The sequence below is a fragment of the Prinia subflava genome, chromosome 2 (genome assembly GCF_021018805.1).
Source record: "Prinia subflava isolate CZ2003 ecotype Zambia chromosome 2, Cam_Psub_1.2, whole genome shotgun sequence".
NCBI lineage: Eukaryota > Metazoa > Chordata > Aves > Passeriformes > Cisticolidae > Prinia > Prinia subflava.
The window spans coordinates 78,026,681-78,047,543 of NC_086248.1; the positions used below are offsets into that span (position 1 = coordinate 78,026,681).

At 39.5% G+C, this 20,863-nt stretch overlaps 1 protein-coding gene across 6 annotated transcripts in view; it reads right to left on the bottom strand.

Moving 5' to 3' along the window:
- The window catches only part of LTBP1 (latent transforming growth factor beta binding protein 1), a 184,068-nt gene that overhangs the window by 152,220 nt on the left and 10,985 nt on the right, over positions 1 to 20,863 (bottom strand). For all 6 annotated transcript variants that reach the window (XM_063390679.1, XM_063390680.1, XM_063390678.1 and 3 more), the window contains exon 3: positions 16,446 to 16,734. In XM_063390679.1, coding sequence (XP_063246749.1) covers positions 16,446 to 16,734 — 289 coding nt within the window. The remainder of the gene's footprint in view (positions 1 to 16,445; positions 16,735 to 20,863) is intronic.

Here is a 20,863-nt window from a genome sequence, read left to right on the forward strand (position 1 = left end):
TTTTATCTCATACACAGAGTTCTACATACATGGAAACAGAAACTCTTAGAATCTTGTTTTCACAATCAATGTAACTACAGCAAAATATCTCCTGTGCATAGTTGGTCTCAAATAGCAGCTTTTTTTTCCGTTTAGCTTAACTCTTGATACATCACGAAGATACTTAATTAGCCAAGATATAACCCAACTATCTTCCTTGATAGAAATGAAGATAAAATACACCAAGCACCTGAAAAAAACCACCCAATCTCAAATTACTGGACACACAGCCATTTCCTACTATAATTAATGAGCTGGATGTTGAGAATATTTTGATTTTCGAAGTACCCTTAAATTTGTTCATGTTCTCTGTTCTGTAGCTCATACCACAAGATGCTGTAATTCTTACAAGTTGCTCTTGTTCTGTACTGTATGAGGATCTGAAGTTTCCCAGTTCAGAGTGCTATATTAATAACTGGGGAATAACACAGAACAATAAGAAGAACGGTATTTTATAACAAGATACCAAAGGGGAAAATTTGGGCTGTACTTCTGGCCACAGCTACTTTTCCTGCCTAGTGTAGTTAAGAACTTGAGTTCTTAACTGCAGCTTCTGTGAATGCCAAAACATTCTGTATGAGTCTGACACACAGAGTACTGCAAGCAAACTGCAATAATTTGATTTCACTAAACTATAAAACAATTTTTAAAAACAATTACAATAACTGTAGTGCACAACAACTGCAACTGATTTAAACTAAACAGGATATTGGGGTTTTTTGTTTCATTTGGTTTCTCCCCCAATAACATAGGAGGGGATGATAGGAAGAGAAGCAGAGAGGATCAGAAAAGCCAAGAGCTGACATTTGAATTTTACAATAGAGGGACATAATACTTCTTCAATTCTCTGTGACAAGTTTGACAATTAAAATTAAATATTTTCAGAAGACACTCACTGTAATTCATGGTTTAACTGAACTAAAACTATTTATGTGAGTTTAATAGCCTCAGCCAAAAGCAGTTATGGCTTCTCATAGCACGTGTTTAAGAGCAGAGTAGAAATAATAGTTCTGGAAGCTTGTGTCAAGCATGCTAAAAGATGACAAATAAGCCTTTTCTAGCAAGCACTACCATGTTAAGATCTTAACACATGCATACTGCTTTCTATACAGTTAGGAAAGATAATAAATCTGCTTTGAATTACTATAACTGCATTATACTCCATATACCAGGAGGATGTCAAATCAGCAAGGACTTCTGATGTGAGTCACTGGTATTTTAGAACTTCACAAATATAATCAAGAGACACAAACCTAGGAGATGCACACCAAATTTAACATGTCAAGGAACCCGAAAACAAATATGCTCAGAGCTTGTGATATACCCCTCTCACCATAAAAAACTAACTCCAGCTTTGAAGTGAACTTGTAGAAATAGAAACATTTAACAAATCTTCCCACAGTTTTCCTATCTAGAACAGAGCAGCCACCACAGACTTCACAGAAAGAAATGTGTCGCAATCAGCACCTTTTACTGCCTCTTTGGTTTCACTCTTTTCAACTGGAAGAATCTCCCCCCCACACCCTGGTTCTCTTTAACGAGAAAATAACTACTCAAGTATTTCTTTAAATGTCATTATCTAAGTAAAATGGCACTGTTTACCATTTGTGTTAGAGATGTAATGTAAATAATGCAATCTAAGAAACCGGAAGTTACACCCACTAAACTCCAAGCCTGCAAGTCTAGGTACACAACTCCGGTAGCCTTCAGGACATGTTTTGTAACACACATGAGACAAGTCTTCTGTCTTAAATGACTTAAAGTTGTAATTGGGCACTTTTGGTCTTGTTTCAAGAAGAAAAGTTTCTTTAACCAGATATTTCCAGCTTTGAAGAGAAAAGATTCTATTTATGACTTAAAAAAACAAACAAAGCTAAGCAAACAGCAGTCCTGTGTTTTAAAACTCTAACATATCTTAATCAGCATGAATATTTTGCCCATTTTAAGAAAATTAAATTAATTAGAAATGTTGTAGAGTGCCTGTGAAACACGTCAGTTTCAAGAAGGGAGCACAGCCAATGAAAGCAATGAATGTTCATATTAAATTGAGAATCATCGAGTTTCCATAGCTACTTTTTAAACAATTGCATGCACTTATCATTTCCTAGAACGACCTTGTTTACTATGAATAGCTTTGAAATGGCTGTTCTCAGAAAGAGCTACTTAAAAGCATTTAGAAAAAAAGTACAATCAGCAGCTGCTGCTTTAAACTTTTAAAGAAGACAAATAGTGTTAAAATACAAAAGAACAGTAGATAACACATTTACTTTTTCCATAATATTACTTGTAACAGAGTATAAGCCTTAGACATCTTATCTCAACCTGGATTCCAATCTTGCCATGGGACACACTTCAGAAACACTCAGCAATGTCGAAATTACAGTGCAAGGATCATATAGGCCACATGGTCACTACAGCAAGTGGGAATTACAGAGGAGCTCCAAGAGCATAACAAACACCTCAATGTGATCATTTGTCACCAGAGCTCCCTCAGGTAATTGTGTAAGTATTTGCTTCATTTCCAACACAAGTCAATTAAGCAGACAGCAGCTATAAAGTCTTATCCTGGTATGAATAAACTATGCATCGTGTAGAAGAAGCAACACAGTACAAGACACCACACAACAACCTGCGCTACCCCGCACACAGCAAACCTGACACTGTGGAACTTCACACAACTCAGGGTTTCCATCCACCTCAGGGACAGTAAGCCTGGGACTTCCCTCTCACTTGGCTGAACAGGAAGACTGTGTGTCTCCCTCCTCCAAGGGGAACCTGACAAATGTATGTAATGCCATCCCTTCAAGGAGACTGTTATAGAAAGGACTGACGGACTACTCTGGAATCGCTCCAAAACTCCTTTACAAGGAGCACACAGAATTACCAGTTCTCCTCTACTCTTTCAATTATAGTGGAAATTGGCAATGACTGGGAGGAAAGGAAGGAGGGAAAGGGAAAAAAATTAAGTAATTACATTGCTGAATTTATACACCTCTTTTTCCTTTTACAGCCTGAAGCTCTTCAGTCTTCATCACCTGAATTCCCATTAGAAATGTTCTGAGTGTACAGCTGTGGGCTATATTTATTTCTAATATCACTTCCAGAAGCATATCAAAAGACAATCCAATTTAGGAATTCATTGGATTGCTAAATAGAGCATCAGAACAAAAAGAAAAAGTTTATAGATACAGCCCTCCAGGGTGCAACAGAAGGAAAACTCTTCAGGATGCAAAGTGTACTCCGCAGTGAAAAGCCGCTATAAGCCACTGGAATAGCAACAGGAGGAATGGGGGGAATTTGCTTCTTCTTAAGGATCTGCATGTGTGCAACAGCTGGAATACCCAAACAGGCATTACATAATAACAGCAGAAGCTGTTCGAAGCAGTAAGGAGGCACAGCTGGGTTTACAGTGACCAGCAGTTGTCCGTCAGTTCAGAAAGCAAGACAGACACCAGGCTTTGCCCCAGTATATCAACGTATATATGTATTTCTGCTTCACTGTCATCATTAATTTGGCAGTGGCATCAATTTGACAACTATCCTTGTCCACCATGCAGAACAGAATCCATATCATAGTAGAATTTAAAGATCAGATTATTCATCGATTGAACACAGTTCACGCCTGTTTGCTGCCTTTTCCAGAAGCACATAGAGGTTACAAAATACAAAACGGTCCAAGCAAAGAGCTCTCCCACTGTAAAACCCATAAAAGGTAAAAATTTTAAGCTCCCCAAAATGGTCACATTCTAATAGTACTTTAAAAACTGCTTAAAGCTAAAGGGATTCTAGACTCAGACATTGCTATCCAGACGCAATCACTGAAAACCACCAAAGTATTTCCTTTACTCCAAAGCAATCTGGGAGTGTGGTTCAGAAAGCAGTTGAACACTATCCTGTTGGGAATGTGTGTGTGGAATCACAGTGAAATTAAAAAAAAAAAGTGAACATATTAAGACTGTAAATGTTTTAACTAGGAAGCTGATGTAAGAACAGAAGAATTAACTGTCAGTTTAGATCTTGGTTGACTGTTGCCCCTACCACAACTTTAGATTACTTCTTCAGAACTTGATATTTGTAACATATCATGCTATGAAGTATTTTGGAATCATATTATATGAAGGTGTTTACTTCTTATATGATGACCTTAGATATTGAAAGGGCAGGGGGCAACTGAACTGAAAGAGGGACATAAAGAACAACTTTTTACGATGAGGGTGGTAAGGCAGCATGCCTGGTCGCCCAGAAAAGTTGTGGATGCACCATTCCTAGAAGAGTTCAAGGGCAGATGGGGCTTTGAGCAACCTGTTCAGTGAAAGGTTCTCTGTATATGACAGGAAAGTTGTAACAAGATGGTCTTTGAAGGGCCCTTGCAAACCAAACCAATCTGGGATTATGGGAAAGTGCCAAATTACAGCACATTTGTCTTGTGTACTGAAATTTCACACTTTTGGCTAAATCTGAACAATGTGCCAGAGTGGCTGACAGCTTTGCTGCATGGCTGAGAAAATGGTATAAATGTAGGGGACTTCAGAGTTGTAAGAAAATGGAACAGAATGCTCTATGGAAGACGAAACTCTACTTAAAGCTTGATGAAAATGACAAGTACCACAGAAGAATTTTTAAATCAGAAACCAGGAAAGAAAGTATATAGCTCTGAATGATGCAGTCACAACTTTCAGTCAAGTCAGCACACTCAAGTAAAGAACAAAGCAAGAGTTGGTAATAAGCAGGTAACAGTGAGAAATGGAAAACAGTGAGAGCTTTTTAAACAGTGTGCTTTTTAACAGAGGAAGCAACCAAATCAAGTGTCTGTGCTTCTACAAGAAGCATTAGAATTTCAAGAATTAGAGCTGAGAAAGAATGACCAGACTTACCAGGAAGGAATCATTCCTATCTTAGAAAAGTAAACCTAATGGTAGGACTGGGGAAAACACATGTATTATTGTGGATATGAAACAGATCAGCTTGTGAAGGAGTGATGCAACTGCCCAAAGAGCAGCCTGTCGAATTAGATCAGCAAGTTAACCATCCCAGTCACTAAGAGAACATCTCTGTGATCTGTAATTTCAATAAAAAGGAGAGAAAATACAGCATTAGGACTACATCACTAGCTGCCTAAGATGGTGACAGCTATCGTATCACTGAAGGCAGAGAGTCAGGAAACAATGGTAGTATGAATTCTCAGGCACCACCCAAAGAACAGCACAACACTAAACCAGAATTTTTGGATGTAATTAACATCATCTTCAGTGATCAGCTCATTCAGGAATGCAGAAGAAAACAGTAAAATCCTGGTTTGGCCTAACCTGTGTACAGGAAAAGTGAGCAAAACAGAACTAAGAACCTTGAAGGGGAAAAAAGCCAAAGATCCAACAACACTCTATAGTTCCAAAACAGAAGAATGAACATAAAATGGAAGCTAGTTCAAAAAGTTTAATGAACTGAAAAACTGCCCAAAAATCTTTTGACCCAATTAATTGACCCTATTAAGAAATCTATTAAAGGAACACACACAGAAGAAAAGACCAAAGAAGAAAGCCACAACTAATTCCTCTCATATAAGCTCACAAATGCACTTAGAAAGGTTCTTGTGCCTTTCTCCATGAGGAATTCTCAGGATCTGTTTCAGGCTGAAGCACAAGAGAAGGTGGCAGAACACACAGGCAACACCAATAGGTCATTAGACCAGATAATTTTCATACAAAACTTCTAGAAGTTAAACAAGATTCTAACTCTATTTTGTAGTACTCTGGGCACAATGAAACCCAATAGAGCAGAATACAGTAAGTTTCAACAACAACAACAAACCCCACACCAAAATTAGGTAGGCTTTAACTTTCCTTACTATTCATGTGGAACATGGGGTTTTTTGTATTGTTTGTTACAATTCATGCACAGTGCCCAGAGAGGTTAATCAAACACAGTCAGTTCTTTAGAGACTGACTGCAATCCCGACAGAGCTGTTTTCTCCCTCTTACTTTAATGAAGCTTGTCTGTGTTGGCTTCCTGACAGATGAGTCGTGAATGGCAGGGGAAGGGGTGGAGGATTCTCCTACGAGCATTTAGTTGATCCTTCCCTCACCCTCAAGACTAAATTAGTAGTGGAAATTGTTCAACAGCATGGGCACACAACAGTGTCCCTCCTAGTACGCCAACACTGACCACTCTTTTCTTGCACCAAAGCTTTACTCAGGCCAGTATGTCACACAGACACATAAAACCATAATCCAACTGGCAGTTGCCATCACACAGAAGAGCTTTCCTCTCCTGTCTGGAATGAGCTCTGGCTGGCTTGACATCCCTGTTGGCTGCTTATAATTTAAGTCTCTGTATCAAAAAGATTTTATTTGTAGACAGGAAGTCTTTTCCTATATAAGATACTAATGAAAAGACTGGACATCCTCTAAAAGCTGTTTGTGAGATGTTCACTTAACTAGAGGAAAGCTTAAGTGTGGATAAAACAAGACGTTCATGCAAAGGTAGGCTACATCACCTCAGGAACAACAATAGTTTGAAGAATAATTTGAAGCAGCTGCATCTCCTGAGTGCCTTACACGCTGCTGCAGTGCTGATACTTTATATTTTCAACATTCTTTCCAAGATACCTCTTCTTTTCTGGTGGACACAACCTCGCTGCTCATGCACAGTACCTGATGTGGCCAGATGCTATCTGGGTCCAGTCCATCAAAAAGAATCTGTGTGGAACTCCCAACAGAAGTAAAGTGGGTATTTGCAGCCTCAAAGATTTCAACCCAAACACTTGAAGAAATCTGAAGAAACAGTGGTAGCAATCACAAAAGTTCACATTCAAAAGGTTTCATAAAGAAGTCATTAGAACAGACTGGACTTGGTCCACCAAAACACCAAGGGCTTTGCTCAAGGCAGTTTGCCATAGTGATTTGCCCACTTCTTACACCATTGTGAGCTAACGAGACCTGTCAAATGATTAGCCCACTTTGTAATAGTCACAGGGTTTTTTGCCTTTCACACTACACTTAAGGCCATAGTCTTTAGACCCAAGTCTACTACAACCCAATTAACAGCAAGTACTCGGTCCAACAGAGTAATTACTAATTATCTGTTAGTTTAATGGATTAGCACTGCAATGTGCACTTAGTGTTCAAAAAGGACACCAAGACAAGACTGACATTACTGTCATCAAAAAATCATCTCCACATTCTCTGCCAACACAAATGATCCCAGTCCTGAGGGAGACCAGCCGTTTGAACCAAACAGTGACTTCAGCTCCTGCAGCCCGATGACTGCATTTCCCTAGAATGATGAACGGAGGTGTTCTTGAGGGCTGACTCAGTGCCTGGCAGCACAAAGAGATGAGTAACTACCTTTGAACCACTTTTTGTTCTAGCACACACAGATCACAGAACGGCCAAAGACTACAGAAGTGAGAGTTAACCACAGTATCAGGATCTCAAAACACTGGTCTCAATTTACCAATAGTCGATGCCAAAGACACCTTTTAGCCTAGTGCTCCTGCAGCAATGAAGCTAACCATGCCCTCAACTGACAGCTCAGGTCTGCATTACCACTCCCAAAAGAATTCTGGTCTTCACTAGGAATTGTGTGAGGACAGAAAGCTTCAGCAGTGAAAAGAGAAACTCCTATGGAGCCTTTATGTATATAAGGAGACTCCCCCATGCAGAATGCCCTGCCATTGTAAGAAGAAAATGTTAATTACTGTTTTAGAATTTCCAGAACAACATAATTGAATGAATATGTTGATGTTTGGGATCAATGATATCAAAGACATCAGACCTTCCTCAGAGCAAGTATTATAAAGTGCATGTAGGATGGAATGACTGAGAAAGGGAGGCATGTAAATTTTTTAATCCAGAACAAACTTTCCCTAAACTTCAATAGCAAAGCAAGAAGAACTCTAACTTATTCATTATGAGGAAACTTGGCTAATGAGTAAAAACTGTTCTAGAGAAGAGCTGAAAATGCCTAAGCTGGAAAACAGCTGAGATGAACTGCATAGGAGCAGAGGTTCTACATCCCTGGTATCCTCAGTAAAGATATAGAGCTGATCACTAATTCATCAGCTGCCAGGTCGTTTGCTCCAGGCAAGAAGTCTGAGTAGAGAAAGGCTGGTAACAGCCACCCCCAACACAAAGTCCCTAAAGACAAGTACTCTAGCACTGCCCTTTCTACACAACCTTAGCTTTAGCTGGACAATTTGCTGCTGCTGTTTTATTGTCCCCATGCTGAACCCTACATAACAGCAGAGTAGGCTGAGTTTGTGAGGACAGCTACAGCAATTCAGGGGGGAATGGAAGGGAGGATGTGAGCACACAGACCAGAACAGGACATGACACATTATAAGAAGGATAAATAAATAAATAAATATTTTTAGATTTATTAGTTACAGGGATAGAATACAGAAAAATATTGTATTAAAAGAGGGTGTTGTTCCCCCTTGCCCCTAGCTGTACCGTGGTCTACAACAGAGGTTGAACAGCAAGATCCCAAACAATTTCAGACTAACTGAGGTGACTTCACCTCATTTGTAAAATGTCTATTAGTAATCTACCAACAGAAGTCATGAGACAATACAACAGAGCTCACATTTCTTTATTTGCATCCATCATTTGAAAAGAGGCTTTCCTTCAGTATTCAATACCAAGACAATTATCCACGATGAACAAAAGAGATTGTTAAAGAAATGCGCTGCCAATAAATGACATAATCCAGTGAACTTGAACCACTCCTCTAGAAATTCTGGCATTCTGCAACATGGAAATAAACCCTAAGTAGAAGGAAAAGCAAAGCTTGCCACCTACTGCCCAATGACATAATAGTATGTACTAATATTGTCTGTCTCCTTTTAACAGAATCTCTTTTCTTAACACAGAAAATACAGAACTGCATCTTCAGTTGTTTCTTTCATGAAATAAAAAATACAAAACCAGCACACCGAATATCTAAAAGGAATCTTTTCTATAAAACCACTTATAAAATCTCTGACAAGCTTGAAACAATTTCTCACAGCATCCAAGCTGACAAAGAATTCCTTTTAATATCATCCAGTGGTGCTGGAGGCTTTAATGAAGTCTGTTCTCCAGCTGCATGATAAGTTTTAAAGACAGTACTTTAAACTTTAAAAAAAAAAATTATTACAGTAGATAAAGCCTATCAGAAAAGATTTCTTTTTCTGTACAGACCTGGAAGAGATATTTTCAAAGCTATAGATTACATTAGTACAAAAACAGGGCTGTAGCAAACACTGGCTTATTGCAGATACTTTATTAGTTCTACAGACTTCATGTCTGAGCATCAGAAATTATGCTTTTTTATGTTTTCAACTACGGAGAAATTCTCTGCAATAACTACAATGTTTTGTTGAGCTATTACTCCAAAGGTATCTATTTTCCTAATCTATCACATAGAAAAAGTAATTTCTGAACAACAATAGGTGTTTTGCTCAGTGTAGGAAGGTGCTTAACTCAAAGTCAAGTAGTCATAATTCAGTTGCCTACAAAACTTTTGAGTATACCTGCAGACTTATTTTCAGAAACAACACTGTGCTGCGCACTGCAATCAGCCAACAGTTCACATTCTGGTCCTCCAGCACCACTCTCTAAGGCTAGGGGATAATTTAGGGAACATTTGATAAAGAGGGAAACAAACAAGGATGCACTGCAGAGTCCCTCTAATAGACTGCTGGCTGGTTACAAATTCTCAATGTGTACTTGAACAATGACATCAGGAGAAGAGCCCACTTTCTCTATCTGCCTAGTGCTGTTCACCAGTTACACTCACACAGAAAGGAATATCAGTCTCAGCAGATACTGATGAGTAACCCCCTCAACTTTAGCACAAGATGACATGAGCAATAAACCTCCTTAGAGGTGGTTAGATTAGCAACTGATTACATTTTGTATAAAACAGTAATTTAGGATTCCTAAATTAGGAAGTTAGGGCAAAATTGATCAAAGTACAAGGGTACGTGGCATAGGTAAACTTTATGGAGCTTAGGTAAAGTGGAAACTGCTTCTCAGTGAAGTACTTGGACTCTAGCACTGAAGACAGTAAGTTCACTGGAGATGAAATTTGTTTCTCGATTTAGGGCTCCTAAATCATGAGCAGAGGAGGTGATTCATAAAATGAAATCAATGAAATCAATGAGGCATTTGTAGTTAATCAGACAGACCTAAACCTTAAGATGCATCTGCCTTTGTCTAAGGCCAGTCCACATATCATGCTTTCCAAGAAAAGCTGTGCTTCTTCAGCCCCACCAAGCCCTTAGAAAGAGGTTCTTCTGATAGTTTCCCAACATCTCCTGAAATAATTGATGACAAATAGCAAAAGTTGTAAAAGATTTTACAGAGAAAAAAAAAAAAAAAAAAAAAAAAGAAAAGGCAAAACAAACCAAAAAGCCAAACCAAAACCTGAAAAAGACACTTTGGAAGAGAACAGACCATATTGCAGCACAGTAACAAGTAACATTAAGAACTCCTCATTAAAGCCCTCCCTATGCATTCAAACACTGCAAGCACTGAATGGTCAGGCACATGGGCTTTTAAACTAGAAAAAAAAATTAAAAGTGCTATGGCTTGAAATGGTGGCTTACTGTCTGCTTTTCAAGTAAGCTGAATGCACCAGTACAATTTAGAGGCAATTTTCGTTCCTGAAAAGCAGTGCCTTGAAAGCAATTGATTTCCACACATGGAATATGCCTAAATCACTGTCTCTTTTTGCTGTATTGACATACAGGAGCATAAGCATACTGCAATAGCACTCAAAAAAACCCCCAAACTTAATGACAAGTTAGTCAGAAGTTAACTTTACCTCATGGAGTGTGTTCAAGTTGCCAGGATTGTGAGAGGGAAGAGTACATTGACATTCTCAAGAGGAATGTGCCTTACAAGGTAATATGGACTTACAGGGTAATAGTAATCAGTTATTACCATATCAGTAATATGGTAATAACTGATCTGCATAAACTCTTCACAAGTCTATTAGGAAGAACATGAATAACCTGATGGCTAATAGCATACGCTGCGTGTCCTTGCAGCAAGTCTCTTTGCTGAAAACACTGTGCAAAAGGCATCTCTGAATCCACCCCAAAGAACTCACAATGGAAAAGTTATTTTCCTGATTCTCCCTAGAGCCACCTTGCACTAGCAGTCCTAAGACAAGCACACCATGAATTCATTACATGTTAGAAGTCTGTACTGAAGGGATGCAGCCCATCCAGTCGTCAGCATAACCTGCAGACAGAACGCCAGTTTTTCATCTCCCTGACACAAAGCAGTGAGCTCAAGAACTGCTGGAAAAATCTCCCCTCTGACCACTAGAGTTGAATTTTAAAGTCTGTGAACAGTAACACAGTGCTAATACAAGCTCAAACAGCTCTGCCACTGGGCTCTAGGAGGGCAGAACAAGAAGCCCATGACTTAGAGACCAAAGCTCTGAAGCACCAGGCAGCAATCCTTGGTTGCATCTCTGTGCAAGAGCATAGACTTGACGCCAAATGGCTGGAAAGCAGCCCTGCAGAAAGTGGGGGTCCTAGCAGATGAGCAGAACACATGTCAGCAGCACATCCTCACATGAAGAATGCCAATCATATAGTGGGCAGCAGAAGAATGATCCTACAGGTCAAGGGAGTGATTACTGCCTCCATCAGGCACTTGTGAGACTGCCTCTCAAATACTGTGACCAGTTCTGGACTCCCCACATCAAGACAGCACCACAGTGAGCAAGGCCAGCAGAGGGCCACCAAGACTGTCAGAGACTGGACATACAACACGAGGAGGAAGATTTCTCAACTAAAAAAAAAAAAAAAAAACCAAAAAAACCCCACCAGCTCAAGGGGATGATACTGCAGTCTAAACTGCCTCTTGAGAATCTGTAGAGGAGGCTGAGCCAGACTTCTCAGAGGAATACAGCAAAAAGACATAGGGTAACAATAAATAAGCAACAATGGAAACTTCAGCTATAAAAGGAGAATACTTTTTTTTCCTGCAACAGAAGCTCACAAATACCAAAGATCTCCAACCTTGCAATCTTGAAAGTATTCAAAGTTCAACCACAGAAAGCCCAGAGCAACCTCTTATAAGTGATCCTGCTATAAGCAAAGGGTTGGACCCGACTGCCTCATGCTACCAACCCAAGTTTTATCCCTGATGTTCTTAAGAAAGTTCCCTTAAAAAAAACCCTCAAGTTCTTTTTAGACAGAAGCTCAATATTATCAAGAGCTTCCAAAAAGTATTTTCAAACAGACTTCACATTTAAGTTCAAGTGCAGGGCTCTTGTAAGTAAAGAGTTTCACTTGCTCTGTACATCTTTAGTACAAAACTATAATAATGGTGGTGAAAAAAGATGTCCTCCAGAAATACTTACTTTTACAGCAGCTTCAAAAAGCCTGCCTATAATCTTTTTTAGACCATCACCTACATCATCCTGTTAACCCATCTTAGAACCAGAAGTTCTAAAAAATAAATTACATGCTGTCAAAGATACAAAACACAACTAGTATGCAAGATGGGAGCCAAAAAAGCGGTCTCTTATACTTTATAGTGATTCTCAGTATACATGAGTTTGCACAACAGAAAGTCAATAATGTCTACAGATTTTAAATATATATGTAAACATTTAACTTACAATTATATGTTACACAAAGCACATATTCCATTTTCTGACACGACTGTCATATGTTGTTGGTTTCAGTAGGGTCACAACAGTATGCTTAGTTCTTCTTTCAGGCTGTTTTTTCTTTTTTTCAACCTAAATTCACACTGATTTACCATCAACTAGTTAAAATTGGGGAAAAATAGTTTACACTGGAAAAAATACTACATCTTTGAACAGAAGTCAAAAAACAGCTTTAAGACATCAGTTGATAGGCTTACTAAAATTAGCAGGCAATATATCTGCCCATCATAGCATGGGACTACATCCAGTGAGCCAGGAGCACAGGTTTGGAAGGGACCTCTCAAAGATTTCTGTGCATTCACACCTCCTTTGATGGGCTTTGCTTTGTCCAGCATTAAAGCAGATTTTCACATTTCATCCCCACCTGCCTCCAAATGAGGCTGAAGGAGCAATGCTGTGACACTTCAGGGTATTGTTGAGCTCCAGTCGGTTGATGCCATACTCTTTCTGGTGATCATTTCCAAAACTGTACTAGAAAGATCCCTTAAAAAAAAAAAGGTCTGCTCATACAGATGGTAAATGCACAAAATCAAGCTGTTGGAGCTCTCCTGTTGCCAACAAGTGAGAACACGAGATGTGAAAGGAACACCCAGAGTTACTGGAGAGCTATCACAGGAATTCAGGCCCACAAAGCATGCCTGTTACTGAGATCAGAATTCCCCATGGGTTCCAATAAGAAGCAGATTTTTGTTTCTGAAACACCACTTGTTTTCAATTACAGCCATCTATACCTTCTGCTAACATTTTTCTGAGATGAGACCTTGTACCTGACACTATATCCATCTTCAGAGCACAGCTATGACAGACTTGCTGAACCCAAGATATTCCAGGAAATTAATCTCTCTCCAGCTCTCCTTCTGTTCAGCACCGTATTCTTCAAAAAAAGATATCTGGAAAGAAATAAATGAATTCTCTGCTTTTCTAAATATCATTGCCACCATGATCCTTGCACAAATAGATCTTGACTGAAGTTGGAAAAGTTGGATTCATATATAAAACAGAAAAAAATTGACAGAGGATGGCAAAATAGAAACTCTGTGGAGGCAAGCCTCCTCTAGTACCTAATTTAGGTGTTTCAGGTTGGGCTCTGTCCTGGCTCTCACCAGTCCAGTCTTTGACTGCACAGCAGCAGTGTCCACATCAGCATACCAACCACACTGACAGTGAGAAGGACTCCACATTCCAGGACTGTGAAAAGGAAAAACCACTCCAAAAGTATCTGGGCAACCTCACACAACACACAAGATCACAACGTATTCGAAAAGGAATTGAAACAGGCACTGTAGCCTGTCTGCCTCTCTCAGTGTTAGAGTCCTGACCCCAGAAGGATCTCTCAGCCCTGCAGATTGTCCTAACAGCCATACACAGGCACTATCACTGGCACTCATTTCAACAGCTGTATCTAAACATCCACCTTCTGCTGCACTCGATACAACTGCTCTGGTTTGTGCAACAGCCCTTTTCCTCTCCACCTCCAGCTCCCACCCCTGCCTTCCACCAAGGTGTAGGCTGGCATTCTCATGACACCAGAGACTCAATTTTCCATTTTCCCACACCAGTATTAGGCTGAGTGAAATAGATTTATCTTGATGTGATCTCAAAAAGTAGCAGTTCTACCTGGGAAAGTCTTTCTACAGTTAGCAAAAATCCTAGGCTGAGAAGGGTCACATGAACAACAAAGCCCACTGCATATGGAAGCATGCAGAGGCACTTTGGATAGCAGGTAACAGATGACTGGTTTTGTCACTCTGAAGTTGCTTCCTCTGCATCTGTGATGATGTCTCATGCAAGCACGAAAGGCTGTTGGTATCCTCCTGTTGGTATCCTCTAGAAATACTGTGAGCATCATAGCCCAACAACTGTCATAGCAGCACAGAAAAGTATCAGTTTATCATCTTCTCTTTTTTCTTTTTTTTACAAGAGGAACCCTTTATCCCTGGACATTATTCCAGGAATAATGAAAAGTAAGTCTTCTCTAGAGGCTGCCACAAGCCTTCTGAGTACAGTTTTAGAGTGCTTAAAAGATAACAAATTTTTTTAAAGCGAGAAAAAAATTACATTCTTTTATCTTTCTTCCCCCAAACTCCTTTTTTTTTTTAAGGATATTTTACTACCCAATTTGGACAACTGGCCTTTACTGCAACAGAAAAAAAATTCCTTGAGAACTCTTGTGTGTAGCGAGAGGGAGAAAAAAGAAAGTATACTCTACAGGAATCAGTATTGATAAGACAGGAATTTCCCGGCCTTTTTATACTGATTTGTTCAGCTGCTCATTATGGGGCCAAGAAGAGACATCAGATGATGAGTCCAGCTGGCCTGGAGAGGAAGGAACAGGAAAAAACCCTGATGATTTTACTGGAAATTTCCCCTTCATATTAGTCACTTCAATAACCCTTCAGTGGTGGGAATTAAACTGGACTCAGAGTACTAGGAAATACTAAAATTGTTTAGCAATTTCTCAGTCTTTCAAGACTATGAATATATTTGTTCCAAGAGCCCCCACTGCTCTACCTTCAACCTTTCTCAAAGAATATACTGGCTCAGGGCTTAGAACTCCAAGGGAATTCAGGTAAATTTCTCTTCTTATTATACAAGACACATAGGAACCTAGTTTAACTTGCAGATCCCAAGAATCAGAAGGGTCTAGGAGGAAAAAGAACCTGATAAGAGGGTTATGAGACAATGAGTAACATTGGGAGTGTCCAATGATCTCTGTTCTCAGATGTAGCTGTGGAAAGGAAGTGGCACTTTGTTGTCAGGAGCCTATGATGACTCAGATGCAGAACTCTATAATCACACACCACCCTTCCACATTCATTTTTACAGTTTTGAACACAGGAAAACACAATTTATTTCCTTATCCTGATTATCTTGCTTGGGAGACTGGAAGCAAGACAGGCAACACCTTCCTTAAAAGCAAAAGCAACATCTGTTACAGGACAGAAACACTTTTTGTCATTGACTTCACCTGAAAGTGGAAGGACAGCAGTAGCTGAAAACACCTAGAACTGTTCACATTCCACTTGACTGTCACCCTCCTGTGCATGACCCTCCCCCCATATCAGATGGGGTCTTGCAACAAATTAACATCGGACCCATCAATAAAAACCACAGTACAATTAGAGAAATTTCAGACTCACAATAAGTATTTAAAGCTCCAAGAAATAATATCAAAGACCAGCAAAGTTAAGAGCTACTAAAGAGCCAGAGGGACAAAACCTCCAACCAGATGGGTGTTTCCTTGCTGCTTATGGCAGTCAGACATGATCCTGAACTCAAACACAAGCAAGCAGAAATATTCATTGTAGCACAGCCACACACACTTATATGAAGAGAAAACAAAGCAAATACAAGAAACCAGAACAGGAGCACCAAATCTTACTCTCCTCAGTTACACAAGCAGTCACAATTCCATGGCAGACTTTGTTCTAGGATGAACTCAAAAGGTCACCAGTGCAAATTAAGAATAATTCCTCCAAAATCTGTACAGCAGTATCATTCTAAGGAAAAGAGAAACTGACTGATAGCATGGGATATTCTATTCAGGTAAGGAAATCTGGCTCATAAGTAATAGAAGTCCAAATCTCCACTGAAATCTTACAGTTAAAACAAGAAGCTGGTTTTAAAAATCTGTGACAGTTTCCAAGTATGATTTTTTTTGAAAACACTCTCAAGGAACAACGTTTTATAAAACTGACATACTGGACTTCTTTGGAAGCAAGGAAAACACTTACTGTGGTTGCATTTGCTGAGTTAACCCAACAGGAGGCTTCTGCTTGATTGTGAACGCCATCTGAGCCACAGGGCCAACCTTGGCTGGGACCTGCACCTTCTGAGAGAAGGTCTGCTGGGCAGCCTGCTGGGGTATGGGCCACGGGGGCACAACGGGGCTCCGGCCTCCAGTGGAAGACGTGTCTTGCACGACTGTATCCTCACAGGAATTACCTTTGGTTCCTGGCTTACACACACAAAGCTGGGGTCGCAGGCACATCCCTCCATTTTGGCACGGTGGTGCACAGTTAGCTAAGAAAAGACATTTTAAAAAGTACCCGTGAAACAAAGCATGAAGGAAAATGCAAACCCTCCCCACAATAAAAAACGGCATGAATTGTTAATGTTAACTGGAGTGGGACAGAGCAACACTGCTAAGCTCCACAAAAGACAATATACAAGTTGGTACAGCTTTTACTGATTTCTTGCACAACACATGAACAACTTCAAAAAGTAAAATGCTGGGTGTAAAAAATAGGAAATGCACTATTATTTCAAATCTTTCTCCTTTCTGCTCAGCATCCCTTATCCTCATACTTTAAAAACCCAAACTGCATCTGATGAAACAATATATACACAGACATAGAATTTTATTACTGATCCAGGCTGGGATTTATTCTACTACTATTTTAAGATCAGATGTTGCATAGGTAGCTAGAATGAATCCCTACAGCCACATTATAGATCACCAAAACAACGCAGAGAAGCGTGACGCAATTCAACCCTTCCCCCTCTAAAACGCAGATAATGCTCCCTGCAGCACCCCCACCGTAACACACGAGACATGAACTGCTGCTACAAAGACATGGCTACACCTAGGAAGAAACACACAGATGCTTGTGATTATCCCAGGCCAGCTTCTATAGATTCTTTGGAGCGTCAGTGAAAAGGGATCAGATTCTTTAAAATCCCATTTGACTTCAGAGAGGATTAATTACACTGCTTTGCATTGCTCTATCTAGTGACTACAGAGGGAGTCTGAATAACCAGCCTAGACTCAACACCCAGCTTGAAGACATAGTTAATGCAGTATCAATTCCACTCTGAATGAACAAGAAACTTGGAGGAGCAGCAAATCCCATCAAAAAAAATGGAGGGAGGAAAAAAAGCAAAAGCAATTGCTGATTATATATATACATAATACCGCAAAAGCTCATCTGCCTTGAGGATTTCTTTTGGATGCTAAATTTTGCATCACATAAAGATGACAAAACAAATCAATTCTCTTATCCAAAGGACACAATTCAACATTCAAAGACAGCAAAGAAAATAATTTCTTCATTAGTCACATTAAAGATGGTATACAATGAAGCACATATACAAAAAAAACCATGGCTGAGCTACTTTGTTCCTACAAATTAAGCATATTTTTAATATTGCTAAAGATCCTTTAACATCAACAAAGTTATATGTCAGGTGGTAAATTTACTAGAATAGGTAAGATAATATCTTAAACTGTAACATGGGATTCTGCATCATATTCAGAAACATCCAACTGAACAATTATATTATTAAAAAAAAAAGATCGGTCCACAGCGCTGGCCCAAATGGAATACTTGACACTTCAACTGAGTTCTAATACATACTTCTATACATAAAAACAAAGTACATGCACAAGAATATATATGAATTAACTCATTAGGATGGGACTGTGTTAGTTTGGAGGCCTAGTTTATCCACTGGCAGATGTATCATATACACCAGCTGCACTCAACACCAGAATCACCCAACAACTTAAACCTGAGTTTTGCATGGGAGTTTTTCACGTACACTCTCCCCATGCGAAATTTATCTTCTCTTCAATAATACTTAGCTAGGCTACCTTAACTGCATATTATGCACCTCCCAGGCAACACAAAATTCTATGTGTTTATTTTTGAGACTCTGTCTTGTCTCTGACTGCTGGAAGACTGAAGACCATTTCCACTGTAAACTAGAGAAGGGATTTGCAACAAGCACATGCTGTAATAGATAAGCCAAGTCTTCCTTGTGCCTTATTTATAAAACTTAGATTTTGCCAGAAACAGTGAAAACTCATTTATATGCCCATGACTGAAATAAATAATATCCTGGAAAATAAATTCAGGAGCCTAAAAATCTGATTAAATTTCACTGGCTTTGGAGAGACTCCTAAGACCAGAAGAGTGACCCTATCACCTGGGTCATCTGTATGAAATGTGCAAAGATCACAGGAAAGAATTTGGGCCCAGTTGAGAGTGGTTTAGAACAATCTCAAAAAAAAAAATCTTAAAGCTAAGAATTTCAGAAGTCTCATTTTTACATTAAGAAAGCATTCATGTAATTCTGGATATTTATGGACACATGCCTATATTAACCTTTAAGTCTCTGAAGAAATTATTTAAAACCCAATGACTCAACACAGCAGGAAGCTGACAAGATCACACCAAAAGTCAGTATGAAAAAGTATCTACTCTGCTAGGACACTGATCAGGAATATCTCCTCTCAAAAGTGAAGTAACAATGTATATATACACAAAAGACAACCCGGAAAAAACTGCAACTCTTTTTCCTGTAGTTAAGAACCAAAGCTGTGCTACAAAAACTTGAGTTTCTACTTATTAAGCTGAAGGCTGCAGTGAATTTAAAACTATAAAGCTAAAACCAGAATCTGTTTTGAAATTACCTCATCCTTTTTGCCCACATAGACTTGAACATTCTTACTTCACTGACAGCAATGTAAACCCTGAAACACATCACATGTACATGAGGCAAATGCTCTGCAGGACAAACTGCATTACTCTAACTGGCCTTTAACAAAAGCAGCATCAGGAGATCCAGAACTACATTATAAAAGACCAGTGACAACAGGTCGAGAACCCCATCCATTAGATCTTCACAGCAATGAATCTTTTGACTGAAGTCTTTCATTAATGTTGCATAATAGAAGAGCACAAAACTGGATAAAAGATCACGTTTTTAGGAAAGAATTAAAACAAACATTTTAATTGAAATAATACAGCAGTTTAGTTTCTACAATGTCCAAGACAGCTGTAGTGTGCCAAAGGAATGACCTAATTATTTTGTTTGAAGACAATAATGGCCCATAAAACTGAAAACACCAGAATTTTCCACAAAGCTAAGCTTCCAAAAACTGAAGTGTGGAAGTACTAAGTTCAAAACTGAAAAGCAGGCCAATATACTGCTGTTAAAGGCAATTGGCTTTGTCCTATTCAATTCAAGGAGGTCATGACTGGAAATTCAAAGTAGAGCTTGGCAAAGATGCAAATAATGAGACTAAGCTTAGTGGGTCAGATTAAAGATCCACTTAGTCCAGTGTTCTCCCCCTGTGACTAAGGTGGATGCTTAAGGATAGGGTGAGACACAATAAAAGTTTATACCACTACAGCTTTTAAGAATTAGAGGCTCAGCAACTTCCTGAGCAAGAGTGCTGGTTTTGTGTTTATTAAATCTCAATAGATTTTTCTGTCAGAGGTTGACTGATCTGTTCTTTGAGCCACTTCACTGCAACATCCAAAACTTGCTGTGCCATGGAAGTTGGCCACATTGAAAGGCCAGGATAGACAATATAACCAATCTTCCCTCACTTTCCAAAAGTATGGTGAGGTTGACCTTAGCTGGATGCCACATGCCCACCAAGCTGCTCTATCAGGCCCCAGCTAGACAGGGGAAAGAAAATAACACCAAAAACAACTCATAGGTTCAGATAAGGCAGTTTACTAAAGCAAAAGCAAAACTTTGTGTGCACACAAGTAAAGAGAAAAAATCCCCCAGGTTTATTCTTTACTTGAAGTGATGTTCAGCCACTTCCCAGGAAGCAGGGCTTCAGCACGTGTAGGGCTTGCATCAGAAGGCAAGCTTTGTAAACAATAAATGCCCTCTGGTTCTTCACCTTTCCTTAGCTTTTCTATCTGAGCTGATGTCAGGCGGTATGGAATATCCCTTTGGTCCCTTTGGGTCACCTGTACCAGTTGTGTCCCACCCCAGGATCTTGCCACCCCCAGGCTATTGATGGGGGGAAGGGAATGTTGAGAGACATTGCTGGTGCTGTGCCAGTGCTGCTCAGAGTAGCCAAAACCCTGGAGTGTTACCAACACCTTTCTAGGTACCAACGCAAAGTACAGCTCCAGCTCAGCCAGACCCAATACAGTGGGGAGGGAATAAGGATTCTTTGGGGTTGGTTTGTGTTTTAAGACCATTCAATCTGTATCTACCAAAAATGAAGTCATAGTGACACATTTGCTTTGGAACTACCTAAGTCACAAAAAGCCCAAAACTGTACCCCAAAATGCTCAACCTTTTTATACATCTTTCCCTAACCAACTCATCACGCTCTCAGACAGACTACTACGGGTTTGACAAATGCATATCAGGCCTGGTATGGTTGTATCTGTGACATTGT